This window comes from Melanotaenia boesemani, chromosome 7, assembly GCF_017639745.1.
Source record: "Melanotaenia boesemani isolate fMelBoe1 chromosome 7, fMelBoe1.pri, whole genome shotgun sequence".
Lineage (NCBI taxonomy): Eukaryota > Metazoa > Chordata > Actinopteri > Atheriniformes > Melanotaeniidae > Melanotaenia > Melanotaenia boesemani.
The window spans coordinates 27,416,149-27,429,401 of NC_055688.1; the positions used below are offsets into that span (position 1 = coordinate 27,416,149).

The following is a 13,253-nucleotide window of genomic DNA, read 5'->3' on the forward strand; positions in this document are numbered from 1 at the left end:
ATTGTTGGGATCATTGATGGTGAATCTGTACACTTTTATTGATTTGATTCACTAAAGAAAAAAAAAAAGGCTCCGTCAGAGCTAAAATTGGGTTAAAAATGTCCAACGCATCATTTAAATCTTAAAGGATTGTGGGGAACCATCATCTTTGAGGAAGAAATTTGGTCATGAAAAAAAATCCTTAATGATGGTGATCACTTAAACTTTTTGTGAAAAAAAACAAAAAACTAAAAACAGTAGAACTCAGGACTATGTTTAATAGTGAAAGTAAGAATATTTTCAGGGCATACCTGAATATACTGAATAAGCAGGTTTCTTCCCTGATGGCATGGGCATATTCCAAGATTTTCAGGCTCAAATTGTGAAAGAGTGCTTCAGAGAGCATGAGACATTATTTTCACACAGAATATTTGGGATGTGCTGGAAAAGGCTTTGCATAGCTGTTGGATTCTACCGTGGTCAATACAAATTCTTGGTGAAAAATTAATGCAACGCTGGATGGAAATAAATCTTGTGACATTGCAGAAGCTTATCGAAACAATGACACAGCAAATGCTGCTGTAATCAAAGGAGGTGCAACAAAATATTAGCATGACCTTTTACTTTGATGGTGATTTGGTATATATTTAGTTTAAAGCTTCGTCTGTTGTTTTTAACAGACAGTTAAAAAATAGTGATTTTTACAGTTATTTTTGTAGCACATCATGCCTCCTGTGTGTACCAGGGAGAGGTTCACCTGCACCCCCTTCTGAGGGTTTCCAGCAGTCTAAAACGGCAACAAATGGCAATTGTGGAAAAAGCTCACACCAGACCAAACTGCCTGCACATTTTGCTGATCATTTCAGACACTCATGTGAGAAAACAGCCTGTTAGTACAGTAAATGCAAGTTCGGGACCCATGAAGCCAGTATTTCAGTGTCTGGCTTTTCTAGTAAGGTTTTTCAGTGACTTTCATTCAGTCTGTGGTTGGGTTTACAATCTCCTATTGTACATGTGTCAGTTTGAAGTATGAGACTGATAAGAAGGCAAAGCCATGGTCACAGAAACCCGCCAGGGAAAAAACAGTGAATCCCTTGAGACACTTGTAACAAACACTGTTTATACCTTTGTCCTCCTTTTACTGGCTGGAATTATAGTTTCTAAAACCTGAGTTTGAATTTTAAGTCTACACAAGGGTACTAAATAAATAAATAAATAAATAGTATAGAAATGTCCACTTTTAAATAGGGCTGCACGATTCAAGGAAAAATGTGAATCACAATCTTTTTTTGCTCAGAATTGAGATCATGATTCTCTAGCACAATTTTTTCACAAAATGTTTTTTGCACTTTAACAAAACAAACAAACAAAAAAAAACTAACAAGTTGAGGTCCGGACTGGTTCAGTATAAATTGAAAACCTTTTTAAAATGACTTTATTGCACACATTGAACCTGGAACTAACAGAGCCTATTAGTTCTTGCCTATAATACAAAATTAATCATTAAATAAAAAATGAAAAAAGTCTTTTCAGATCTGTTGCATTTATTTCTTATGGCTCTATATGCACTTTTTTCCAGAGTAATTTCAATTGAAAACATTTTCTACAGGCTCTCCTCTATTAAAAAATGAAATGTCGTCATAGCAAGAGAAAAAATGCAAAAAGTTAAACTGTACTTAATGTCACTTTTCTAGAGGTATATATTCTATATATAAATATAATACACACACACACACACACATATATATATATATATATATATATATATATATATATATATATTGTATAAGGTTTAGTCCAGTTATTGACTGTCTTTATTTCTGGTTTTGTACACGTTTAATGTGACTGTAGAGATTTGTGGTGTTGCTTAGTGGTGCTGCAACCAGTGTAAAACACACCTTACAATGCATCTCGCACTGTTGCTCATCATCTGGCTTAAATCCAAAATACTTCCACACCGCTGCCGAATGCAAACATTTTTTGGGTATGAGTTAGGTTCGGGTGAGGGGGGGACTCTCGCCACTACCGCTTGGGTCTTTGTCGCTTTACATTTAAACGCTATCGCTCACTCTTTCCAAACACTATCCTGCATACGGCTTCCTCCACTGAATCATGTTTTGTAACAGAGCTTTACCATTGGTTGAGGGACAGCAGTGCTGCGTTTGGGGACCCTTGAAAAAATCCAAGAGGAAATTAGGAGCGTTTGATGTAAAATGTTTTAGAATCGCTGTGCGTAGAAATGAGATCACATGTATGTGTGAATTGAGATTGCTAATTTTTTTTGGGCGATTTATTGTGCAGCCCTACTTTTAAAACTACATGATGGCCACTGTACAAAGCAAGTGGTCTCCACTGCACTTGTTTTACGTTGAGTATAATAATTTGAACTCTGCATAAGTTGCAAACAACAGCTTTGTGAATATATCAGCATTTTTGTTAGAGAACTTCTGAGATGTAATGAATAAAATAATGCTTCTAACATAGCAAATTAAACCTTTAAGTCATCCTTAATGGTCTGTTTGAAGCTTTCAGCCAATTTTTTAATTGTTTTAACTTTGTCTTTAATGTTCAGCAGATGTTTTGTAAACATTAGTCTTGATGACTGAGTGACATAAATTTTATTTCCACCAATCCACGTGAGTGTCTGCAGAGGCCTGCCAAGTGTAGCTTGTTATTCGTGAGGATGCACGCTGTAACATATGCCAGTGCACTGATGGCATATCAGCCAGGAAGACAAAGTCAGTCATTACTGCATGAAACTAAGGTCTCTGGGTGCATGTGTAGCCTCTTTGAGGAGAGTCTGTAAGAAGATTTGCTCCTATTTACAGTATCCATTAATTTAAAATAAAAAAAGCTTATCAAGGATATACACAATGGCATTATGTTGACCTATTTTACCACCACAGACACTTATCTTCTGGCATCTTGCCATTTTATTGAAGCTTTCCTTTCCTGATTCCCATGCCTAAACTAGACTGGCATATGACGCACCTTTTTCAAAGTTTTAATATGGATTCACCCTGAATTGGCCTTTTATTGACCTGTTAGCAGGACCAGCATCATCGCCTACATGCAGGCAGCAGTTAGCCTGTCCAATAACAGTAATTTAGTCTTTTTCTGTCAATGGACAATTCTCTTTCTAAAATTGTCAGGGATTCCCACGTTAAGAAGTTAAGGACGGGTTTTTACGGATTAAAGACGGGGTGGGGTGTAAATAGTAGTTTTCGCTTACTAAACTTTTATTATAATATTGTAACCTGCATCAATGTATTGGGATTCGGTTGGTTATGTACAAAACTAATTAAATAAAGATGGCTTCCTGTAGTCCTTTTTATTGAGCAGTGTGCATTGACTTAAACGTTTTAAAGTTAAGGAAAGATTGTGAAATTCATTAGACTTAGAATAAGACAACTAACAACACACATAGCCTAAACTGTGTTATGAGTCTAATAATGCTACTACTGCTCCATTATTAAGCTTAGTAATGAAAAAACTGCCACATAGTGGAAAGATCTTGTTGTAGGCTGCTCACACTCACCCTCCTGTCCTCATTTGTTGTTTTGTCATGTAAGATTATTCAGCCTTCTATTCTGAAGATGATAAAGGAAATGTTAAAGCTGCTCTTTCTTAACACTAAAAGAATTTTCAAGTAAATAAAAAATGCACACTAGTTTAAAATTTTTTATCCGTTTTTATTTAAGAAAGATGCTTTATTTGTGAGCTATTTAAAACAGTTTTTAGTTTATTTAATTTTCTTACATTTCTTACATTTCTTTTCCTCTCCTGTAACAAAAATATCACAATTTACAACTTCGCTTGGTAGTTCCTTGTGAAGGAGAGAAATTTGTTACTTAATAAAACTGGTTTGTGGCTGTTATTCATTGTCCAGTATGTGTCCCAGTGTGTGTGTATAAATGTAGAGCTTGCAGGTAGTACAGAAACCTCACTGGCTGAAGGTGCTTTACTCAGCTGCACACATCCTAGATTTTTAGGATCCGTTATCCACCCGTGTTCCCTTGTCAGATTGTTAAATTTTTCTCCGTAAGGAACAGCGTTTTTACGTTTATCTCAATCCATTCATTTGTTTTCTTTTATGTTAAGTTGCTGTTTCACTCTGCGAGTATGGTGGCTGCGTCCTACAGTGCATTTATGCTTTGTTATGTGTGTAAATAGCGATGTCCGTTTCAAACGTCATACGTCTCCGTCTTCATACTTCCATGCATCTTTTGGATTGCCATGGTTAAGTCAATTCCTCCGCTAGTCGGCAGTGCTAGTTTCAGAGTTTACTCCTGCAAGCCGACGTCAGTTTCAGACACCGTTTGGTAGCGGTAATGCTGCGCTATAAAGTTGTTTCCAACTGCCCATCACACCCGAAACACTCTTTCTTCAAAAGCCCGCACAATTTCTACAGTTGTCCTTGTTTTTATTCTTCTGCTGTTTTGTTCCCTTCCTGATTCTCCTCTTCTTCTCTAGTTTAGCATTTGTGTATCATATGAAAGGCAAATGCTAATGGTTTGGTTCTTTCTGTTCACTGACTCTAGGTGTTTCTGGAGTTCGAAAACACGTCTCTGCCATGTTCTTGGGTACAAGTGTATGATGAGGGGGTGAAGGCTGTTTTGGTTGAAGACTCCATCGTTTGGGCCAGCCGTAATGATAGTACGGGGTCAGCAGGAGCTCCAGCATCAGCCACAGCTTGGCCTGCTCTGGTGAGTGCACAGTTGGTCAGCGTGATCAGGGAAAAACATCAGTTAGTGGTAACACTCCTGTTACACAGTTTGTACCTGCCGAAAAAAGCCCTCAGCACCTGTAATTAAAAACAAAAGCTGATAACTTCTTGTGAACACCGGAATTCCTGTCCTTGGACAGAAGTGTGGAAGCTCAATGTGAATTTTAGTTACATGGAATGAAAAGTGACAGTAAAGTTTTGGAAATTATTCTTTCAAGGTGTGCGCTTGGCTGTGGCTTTTTTGTTGTTACCATTGGACGAGTACAGGTTGGTGACCCCTGGTGTAAAACATTACTGGGGAAATGACAGCCTATTTGATTATTGCAGTAAACATCCAAATGTCATGAAGTTCAGTTAAAATAGAAAATAAACTGGAACTTGTATTTACTTTCTTACCTTTCAGCTCAGCTAAAATGACATAATCAGTTAAATAAAGCTGTTAAAAGCATTATTGTCTGATGTGGAATGATTTTTTACTGATGCTCCTCTGTTTTTGAGCTGTTTGTTTCTGTTTGAGTTAAAATTATTCTTTTTTCCTTTGCTCTGCAGGCTTTCCGCTCACTAGTGGACAGAGTGGGTTTAGGTTCCCTGGTTCCTGTGGAGTACTTTGGAAGCAGGAAATTTGAATTCCTGCCTGATAACAAAGCTGTCCAGAGGTTTGAGGTGTGCAGTTTTATTAAGTATTTTGATATTGTTGTCTTAAAGTAATTAGTGTATAAACCAGTTCTATGATAATATGTTTTTACTGAGCTTAATATTCAGATTATTAACCAAACAGTACAAAAGCTCTTTCTGGTTCTACTGATGTGATTTCCTTACTGATCCTTTCTTGAATTATATTGCTTCATATCATTGATTGAATGTCTAGATTATTGACTATCAGACAGGAAATTTGTCATTACTTATAATCAGGGGTGAAAGTAGTTTTAAATTCCTGCCAGTACTTTTTCCAAAACCTTTATCTCGCTCTCACTTCATACATTCTAAAATAACAAACTCAAAACTGAAACAAATAAAATAATTTCAATATTTTACTGTAGGCTACATGTAGGCCTATGAAGCAGGGAAAAATTAAAAACACCTGACAATATGTTAAACTATTTATTTTAATTGGAACATTAATAAACATGCAGAGTACAAGTCTCTAAGAACAGCTCATGAAGTCACGAGCAAAAAATTTTTTTATTTAAAATGTCTGTAGATGATAATGATATTTAAAAGTGTTTTAGCCAAGCAGAAGAATATGTGGAATTTTGTTGGTGGAATTTATTGCAAGCGGCGTCTCTTGACGTCTGTTGACCAATTGTGGAAAATGTCCCAGTGCATTAAATCAAACGCACCGATCCCCATAGCAACCGCTGTGTTCGCGCATGCGCAGTGAAATCTCCGGTCGTTAAGAACTTTTTTTCTGTGCCGTTAAAATAAAAGAGAAAAAACAACAACAAAAAAAAAAAAACACGAAACACAACTGCTTACTCTCCTAAGGCCATTTTCAACTAATAAATGACAATGCCATAATAATGCAAGTACACCCTTTTAAAGATCAATAAACTTTCATTTCTACATAGAACATTTTACACTGAAACTGGAAGAAATTTTAAATAACAAAACAAAACAATAAATAGAACTGACTCTCAGTCTCATTAACGATGAATGAAAACCAAACACAACCAAAAACACAAAGTATGATAGATAATAAAGTCTTTGTTCTGTAAACAACATTGCCCTTCAAAAAATATATAAAAAAACAATATTAAACATGGAGCTCATACAGGTTAAACCGGTAAAACTGCCAGTTAGTACCATTTTATTAAACTAAAAAAAAAAAAAAATACTGCGCATCGTTGCTGTTTGTGAAGCTGAAATATCTCACTCACTGCATGTCAGACTGATCTATGAGCAGTGAGTGAACCGCGCGCTGCGACACTGCGCTTTTCCACATACGCCGGGACACCGGCCCAAAAGAAATGTGGCCCACTGGGAATCCTTCCGAACCTCTCGATTAGCCGGCATTGCTCTTGAGGTGTATTTCAGCATAAGAAATCTGACGTTTAGCGTGAGAGGCCACTCAAATGCACGAGTGTCATGGCCAATTCGTGAGAGTTGGCATCCCTGTAAAACAAATGCAGCATACCGGCTTGCACAGGTTAAATGCTTCACCACGGTCTCTTGCTGCAACATGCTGCTGTCAAGTATGACACGAGAGAGATCACTCCGCAAGAAACGACAGCGTTCAGTCGAGATGCTCCATAGTGAAACCTGCTGTCATACACAGCCTATGGTAAAGTAAGATAGAAAAAAAAAAAAAACAATTATCTCGGCCGGCAAACTCATTGCACTCGTTTTTTCTTACTGTGCAATTAATTGACGTATTGCTTATCGCTACAGGCATAGCCGCCAGTGAATCTTTTGGTGGTACGCAGTACCGGACCGGCTTAATGCTTTTAATCTAAGATTTCTTTTATGCCACAGCCCTTTTTAAACTGGTCAAAGTAAAACTTGTCACAAAGCTGCTCATTAAGACTACATGTCAGTTCATGGTCCATCTAGACCGCTTTCCTTTTAAGAAGAAAAAAACAAAACTGCTGAACAATCTGGCAAAATCACCATTCAGCTTACTTAAAGACAACATTTGCACATTAGATGTATGATGATCACTCACAAAGTTAGAAGTGGCTGAATGCATCTGGGATTCCTCAGTGCTTCATAACCTGATTACCCTGCTGTGCATTGATACTGGAACTGGGGCAGCTGCACAGTTAAATCAAGCACTTACTGTAGATTGATTCAGCTGTATTCACGGTAATGAGTGGGTGTGTATTTTAAATTGAATTAACCTATATGTTTAGATTGTTTTATCATCTAGTCCTTACAAGCTTATTCCCTGGGAGTACGTTGTGGCTCCCAGATTACTGAGATTAAACACACTTCTAGTAGTAGTGGAAAAAAAATTAATTGGTTTATTTTGGCAGGTGCATCTACATTTAAAAACCTGTTCTTTTGCACTACTTTTAATGTAAAACAGCAGTATGTGTTTTTACCATTGTGTCAGGACAGTGATATTTGTGTCCTTGTGCAGGTTGATAAAGACATCAGACACCCTTTGCTGTTGGAGCATCCCTCTCTGCAGGCTGCTGTCTCCAGTTGGCGTACTGACTTTGAACTGCAGGAGATCTTCAGGAAGGGTAAGGCTCAGCCAGTTGTTTTTTTCTTTATTGTGTAATTACACTTGAAAGATGTTGTAATTTAGGCATTTCTTCAAATTAGAAAACAAGGTAGTCATATATTTGTTAGAAATACTTGAGTGCACCATGTTTTATCAGTGTAGTTGTTGGGTGTTTGTAGGTCCACCAACAGCTTGAGTTGCTTAGCTTGTGTTTTATGCTTATGATATTTGGACAGTGCTTCTGTTTGAAATAAAATAATGTATACTGCATTAAAATGATGGAAGTGCCATTTTAAATAGATAATAAACATGTAGTTGCTTCTCTGGCAGCAGTAACTGTTTTAATGTGTCAAGCCACAAAGTTATGTGAGAGGGGGGGTTGATGGATGACCACAACTTTATTCATTCCTCAAGCACAATGACGATGACAGGGGATGCAGTTCCTTACTCGCTGCTCCATATTACACCAGAGATGTCTGATTATGTTAAGATCTGCAGAGTGTGTGCTCCGGTCCAAGTCTTTCCCATCACTGTTGTGCTTTTTTGCTTGATTTGAATCATTTTTTTTTTCAAAGGAAGTTATTCATAGTCGAGTTCTTCACAAACTGTTTGGATTACTTCAGTGTTCAAGATGTTGGTTCAACTTTGTTGGGGCTTTTGAAACACAATGCCTTTTTTATTTGTGTTTTTTGCTTCCTGTCAAGAGTGATTCTTCAAAAAAAAAAATTCTTTTCATTGTTCTTGGTATGCCACTATTAAATAATTAGTCTGTGTTACCCAGGTCCAAGATTTGTCCTCTTTGAATGTGTGAAGTCTTAACGATTTGATGGATACTGATGCACAGATGGGTAAAGATATAAACATCTTAACAAAATTGATGTACCACTGGGATGTTCAGACAGCAAAGGATGACCTGAAGTAGGGCTGGGCGATTAATCAAATTTCAATCTCAATTACGATCTGAAAATGAAATGATCCAACTTTTTGCTCCTTTGCAGTTTACGCTTGTGCAGTTAGAGCGCCACTGGCGTTGCAGCGCTCTGCTGCAGACTCCTCCCACAGCCCCAACGGCTTTGGTTTTATTCAACGGCAGTTACCAACACCTGAAGTTGAGGTGGATTTATACTCGCGCAGCGTCGGCGTGCGGTCGGTTACGGTGACTCAAGAGTCGCGACTAAATAATCCACCAGCTCCCAGAAACAGAAAGAGAAAAACGTTATAAACAAACATAACTTTTTTTCTCGGCAAAGATCAGTGCTCAATTAACACAGTGAACAACCAGGGATTTAAAAAACTCAACACTTTGGACAAACGGTATCACTGCCATCTCATCACCATTTAGGTCGAGTGTCTCTACCTGCCCTGTATGAGGAGTGTCGTGAAGGTGTTGTGAAGGACGTGGCTACGGTCCAATGTCTCGCCACCGCCACGAACTTGTGTTGAAGCCGCACCATAGAGCCGTATAGAAATGTCACGCTACATTTCATTGACGCGGAATTCAACGTGAAAACGAAACGTGTAATTTTTTCCAGATCACACTGGGCAGAATGTGGCTGCTGGACAAACAATAGCTTCTCTCTCTCTCTAGCTTGGGCGTGTATGGCAGCCGGCATTTACTAATATTATGGTGCTTCAAAACACGTTGGTTGACATTTAGTCTTTTAGTGGGACAACATTATATACCTTAGCCAAACAAATTAAGCATTAAGAGCATAAATTAAGAGCAATAAGATAAACCTGTAAAGTTTTGATCAACAGTGTATTGATTGTAAAGGTATGGCAGGCTGTTGAATAACTTCAAATTTACACCTTGATTGAGGTTGATGGACAACTGCAGTTATCTATGAGTGATTACACAGAGGCATGTTGAATAGTTTTAGCATCTTTTGTGCACGTCTTTTAAGTTTATGGCTCTGAGTTCAGTCAACATCAAACGCCAAGCGTCTGAAAATGATTTAATTATGGGGAAGTTATACAATGAACATTAATTCATTGTCCATTCCACATCCTCAATGTGTAGCTTAAATCTGAATTAAATTAATTCTTTTCTCTTTGTTCTTGTTATCAGGTTCATACACCATCCAGGGACGCAGGGTTCGTGTTTATCAGCCAGAGTTTGAAGAGTGCTGGGCCTTGGGGCTGGTATCGCAACATGACCCTATCTCACATATTATGGAGATTACCTTGGATAAGGTGACATTTATATTTCATATAAATGTATTTTGCCAATAAGTGTGTGAAAGGATGATGAATAAAGAATGCTTTTTTTGTCTTTTTTTTTTTTTTTTTTTTGCTTTAGGGGGAAGAAAATCAGATGGTAGACCCTCGTGTGATTCATGTCATGTTAACAGAAGAGGAGGTAATGCTGTCATTAAAATAATCCTCCAGCTCTGTATGGTGTCTGTAGTATACGAGCTATGCCCTCTAATGGTTATTGCAAGGAAATGTCTTTGTGCATGGATGGAAACTTTATTTCAGTCACGAGAGACAAATGTTGTTGTAGAACTTGACATAGTTAAAAGGTAGCAACGCTTAACTTAATTATACTCTGTACTTTGAAACATATTTTGTTAAAAATGATGAAATATTTTCAGGGGAAGATTAAAAAAAGTATGAATAAAATAATTCCTTTTGGTTTTCCCTCTTAGCTTGGTAAGAATGGGCGACGAAGGAAGGACAGTGAGACAGCGAAAGGGGATGGTGCACGCCGGCGTAGAACTGCATCAGAGGGTGAGGATGACTTAAACTTGAAACGGTTTAAAGGTGCAGGAGATTCTGAAACGGATGCACAAAACAGTGACGACGCCACCAAAACTCCTGTGGAAGGGATGGGGATCTGGGTTGGAGACTCTGAAAGAGTCAGCAGCACAACCAATAATGGGAGCTCTTCAGAGAGAACCTCTCCTCAGGGGAGCGTGTCGTCCCCAAACACCAATTCCTCACTCCAGATGGACCAATCAAACACTACTACTCCTCGTTATCCCACCCACGTCAAAGAAAATGGTCGCACCGTCTCTACACAAGGAGCAGCAGACTCTACCACTACCATCTCTCTCACACCCACCCCACCTCCCCTCAAACCAGCCCCCTCTCCTTTCTCCACCACTTCGTTTCCCTCACTAGGCCAGATGCCAGTCTTGGTGCCTGGAGCTCCAGCCCCAAAGGTCTCCCCATCCCCCCAACCAGACAGAGAGGAGGCCTGCCAATCAGCTTACTCTAAAACAGCGGCTCTTGTCTCCCCGGGGCCTGTCACCATTTCTTGGTCACAAGACAGCGGCCCCAGTGTGGCCCTGTCTGCACCTGTGGGTTTCAGCTCTAAAGCGCCCACCTGGGGAAGCCAGACTGAGGTAAGACAATTAGCATGATCTTTTCTTTTTTTTTTTTTTTTTTTTTGGCAGAGCTATTATGTGTGGCCATGGAAACAAATAAATTAGGTTTGTCAGTAATATTGCCAAACTTCACATTGTTTTACTTTTTCAGGGCTCTAAAACGGCACCAGGTTTTCGTTTGTCCCAAGCTGTGCCCACTGCTCCTGTATTTGGAGACGTTACCTCTCAGACCAATGGAGCCCCCAACACTACCGCAGCTTCCCAGGATACTTCCAAGCCTTTCGGTTTTGGCTTTAGTGGAACCAAGAATGAGACTCTGACTAAGCAAGACCAAAACCTGTTTTTTCAGTGCATGACCCAGAATTCTGGCCCCAGCCCAAGCTTAACTGCTAGTCAGACCCAGTCCAAGGACACAAATTATTTTACTGCAGTGTCTGAAAGTCTGAGTAAAGAGCCTCCAAGCCTTTTTAAGCCAGCAACTTCCACTGAAGGACTGAAAAAGCCTGAGCAGCCCAAAGTGCCTGAGGCTCCTCCAGCAGGAAATGGTGTTCTCAACAAGTCAGCCTTCCAGGGTTGTTCTCAAGGAGGACGGAGTCCTAGCTTAACTGTTGGTGAACTTGGTATAGCCTCTGGAGCCCAAAGTGCTACTAACAAGAACAGTAATAATGGAACTTCTGCAGCAGGCTTAGGGCTGCAGTGTAGCTCGAATTCCTCACAAAGCCACCAGAACATTTTTTTGCAGGCCTCCAAAGAGCCTGCTAATCCATTTCTGGCATATGGGGATAAAACTGCCCCCACATCTTTTGTTGGCCTAACTGGGACTGAGCCACAGACTGTGGGTGCAACAGTGGATAGCAGGTCTAACCTGTTCACTATGGCAGAGCCATCTAAGGGGATTTTGTCCTCCACTTTCCCAGCATTCCCAGCTGCTGGTTCAGTCAGCTCTTCCTCCTCTCCAGCACCATGTCAGACATTACAAAGTGAGGGGACTGTAACAAAAGAGGAAACTGAAGAGATGCCTACATCCACCTCAAGCTGCCCCATGTTTGGAAGTACTACATCTGGTGGAATGGAGGATGTGCCTGTGTCCTTTGACCAGAGCCAGTCTCAAAAGTTCAGCCTTGAAGACAGAGCCCAGTCGTCTAAGCATGACTCGGACTCCAGTAGCAACAGTGACTTGTCAGACCTCAGTGAGAATGAAGAAGGTCTTGAGAAAGGCCAGCTCCCTGGAGGACCCCCTCATCACTCCAAGGATGGAGCCATTCTGCCAAAATCTAAAGTCCAAGGGGCTCCTAAGGGCCGTCCACGTAACAAGCCTTTTAAAGGTGAGTAACTTGTAGAGTTAATTTTTTTCTCCAAGGAATGAACTAGATTGATAATGACACTGAAACTACGCTTTCTCTTTCAGTGGGCCAGTCAGTATTAAAAGATCAGAGCAAGGTGCGGCGTCTGAAGCAGTCTGGCGAGTCCTTCCTCCAGGATGGCTCCTGCATCAGTGTGGCCCCCCACTTGCACAAGTGCCGTGAATGCCGACTGGAGCGCTACCGTAAATATCGAACTACAGACGACGAGAGTGATGAAGACGACGACCCAAATGTGGCCTGTCGTTTCTTCCACTTCAGAAGGTACAAATTACGTTCCGTTGTGGCTCATGGTTGCATTGGTGTCTTGGAGAAAGCACGAACAGTTTGTCTTTGTTACTAAATTATTTTTCTCTTCTGCCTGTGACCAGGTTGGCCTTCACTCGTAAAGGTGTGCTGCGTGTGGAAGGCTTCCTAAGTCCTCAGCAGAGCGATTCCATGGCTATGGGTCTCTGGTTACCTGCACCAGCTGTCCAAGAGGGCCTTGATCTTGATACATCCAAGTACATCCTGGCTAATGTAGGAGACCAGTTCTGTCAGTTGGTCATGTCGGAGAAGGAGGCCATGATGATGGTGGAACCACACCGTGAGTAAAAAGATCTTAGTTTTTTTAAATTTTAATCAGGAAGGTCAATGGAGAACCAGTTCTCATCATGACCAGCGGCCTCATTAAAGACACACATAATAAACTT

General features: G+C 39.9%; 1 protein-coding gene across 3 annotated transcripts in view; it reads left to right on the forward strand.

The window, feature by feature from the left end:
- The window catches only part of kdm3b (lysine (K)-specific demethylase 3B), a 28,318-nt gene that overhangs the window by 4,700 nt on the left and 10,365 nt on the right, over positions 1–13,253 (forward strand). For all 3 annotated transcript variants that reach the window (XM_041989829.1, XM_041989831.1, XM_041989830.1), the window contains exons 2-10: positions 4,521–4,685; positions 5,255–5,368; positions 7,785–7,890; positions 9,940–10,064; positions 10,171–10,230; positions 10,520–11,218; positions 11,352–12,525; positions 12,609–12,825; positions 12,933–13,147. In XM_041989829.1, coding sequence (XP_041845763.1) covers positions 4,521–4,685; positions 5,255–5,368; positions 7,785–7,890; positions 9,940–10,064; positions 10,171–10,230; positions 10,520–11,218; positions 11,352–12,525; positions 12,609–12,825; positions 12,933–13,147 — 2,875 coding nt within the window. The remainder of the gene's footprint in view (positions 1–4,520; positions 4,686–5,254; positions 5,369–7,784; positions 7,891–9,939; positions 10,065–10,170; positions 10,231–10,519; positions 11,219–11,351; positions 12,526–12,608; positions 12,826–12,932; positions 13,148–13,253) is intronic.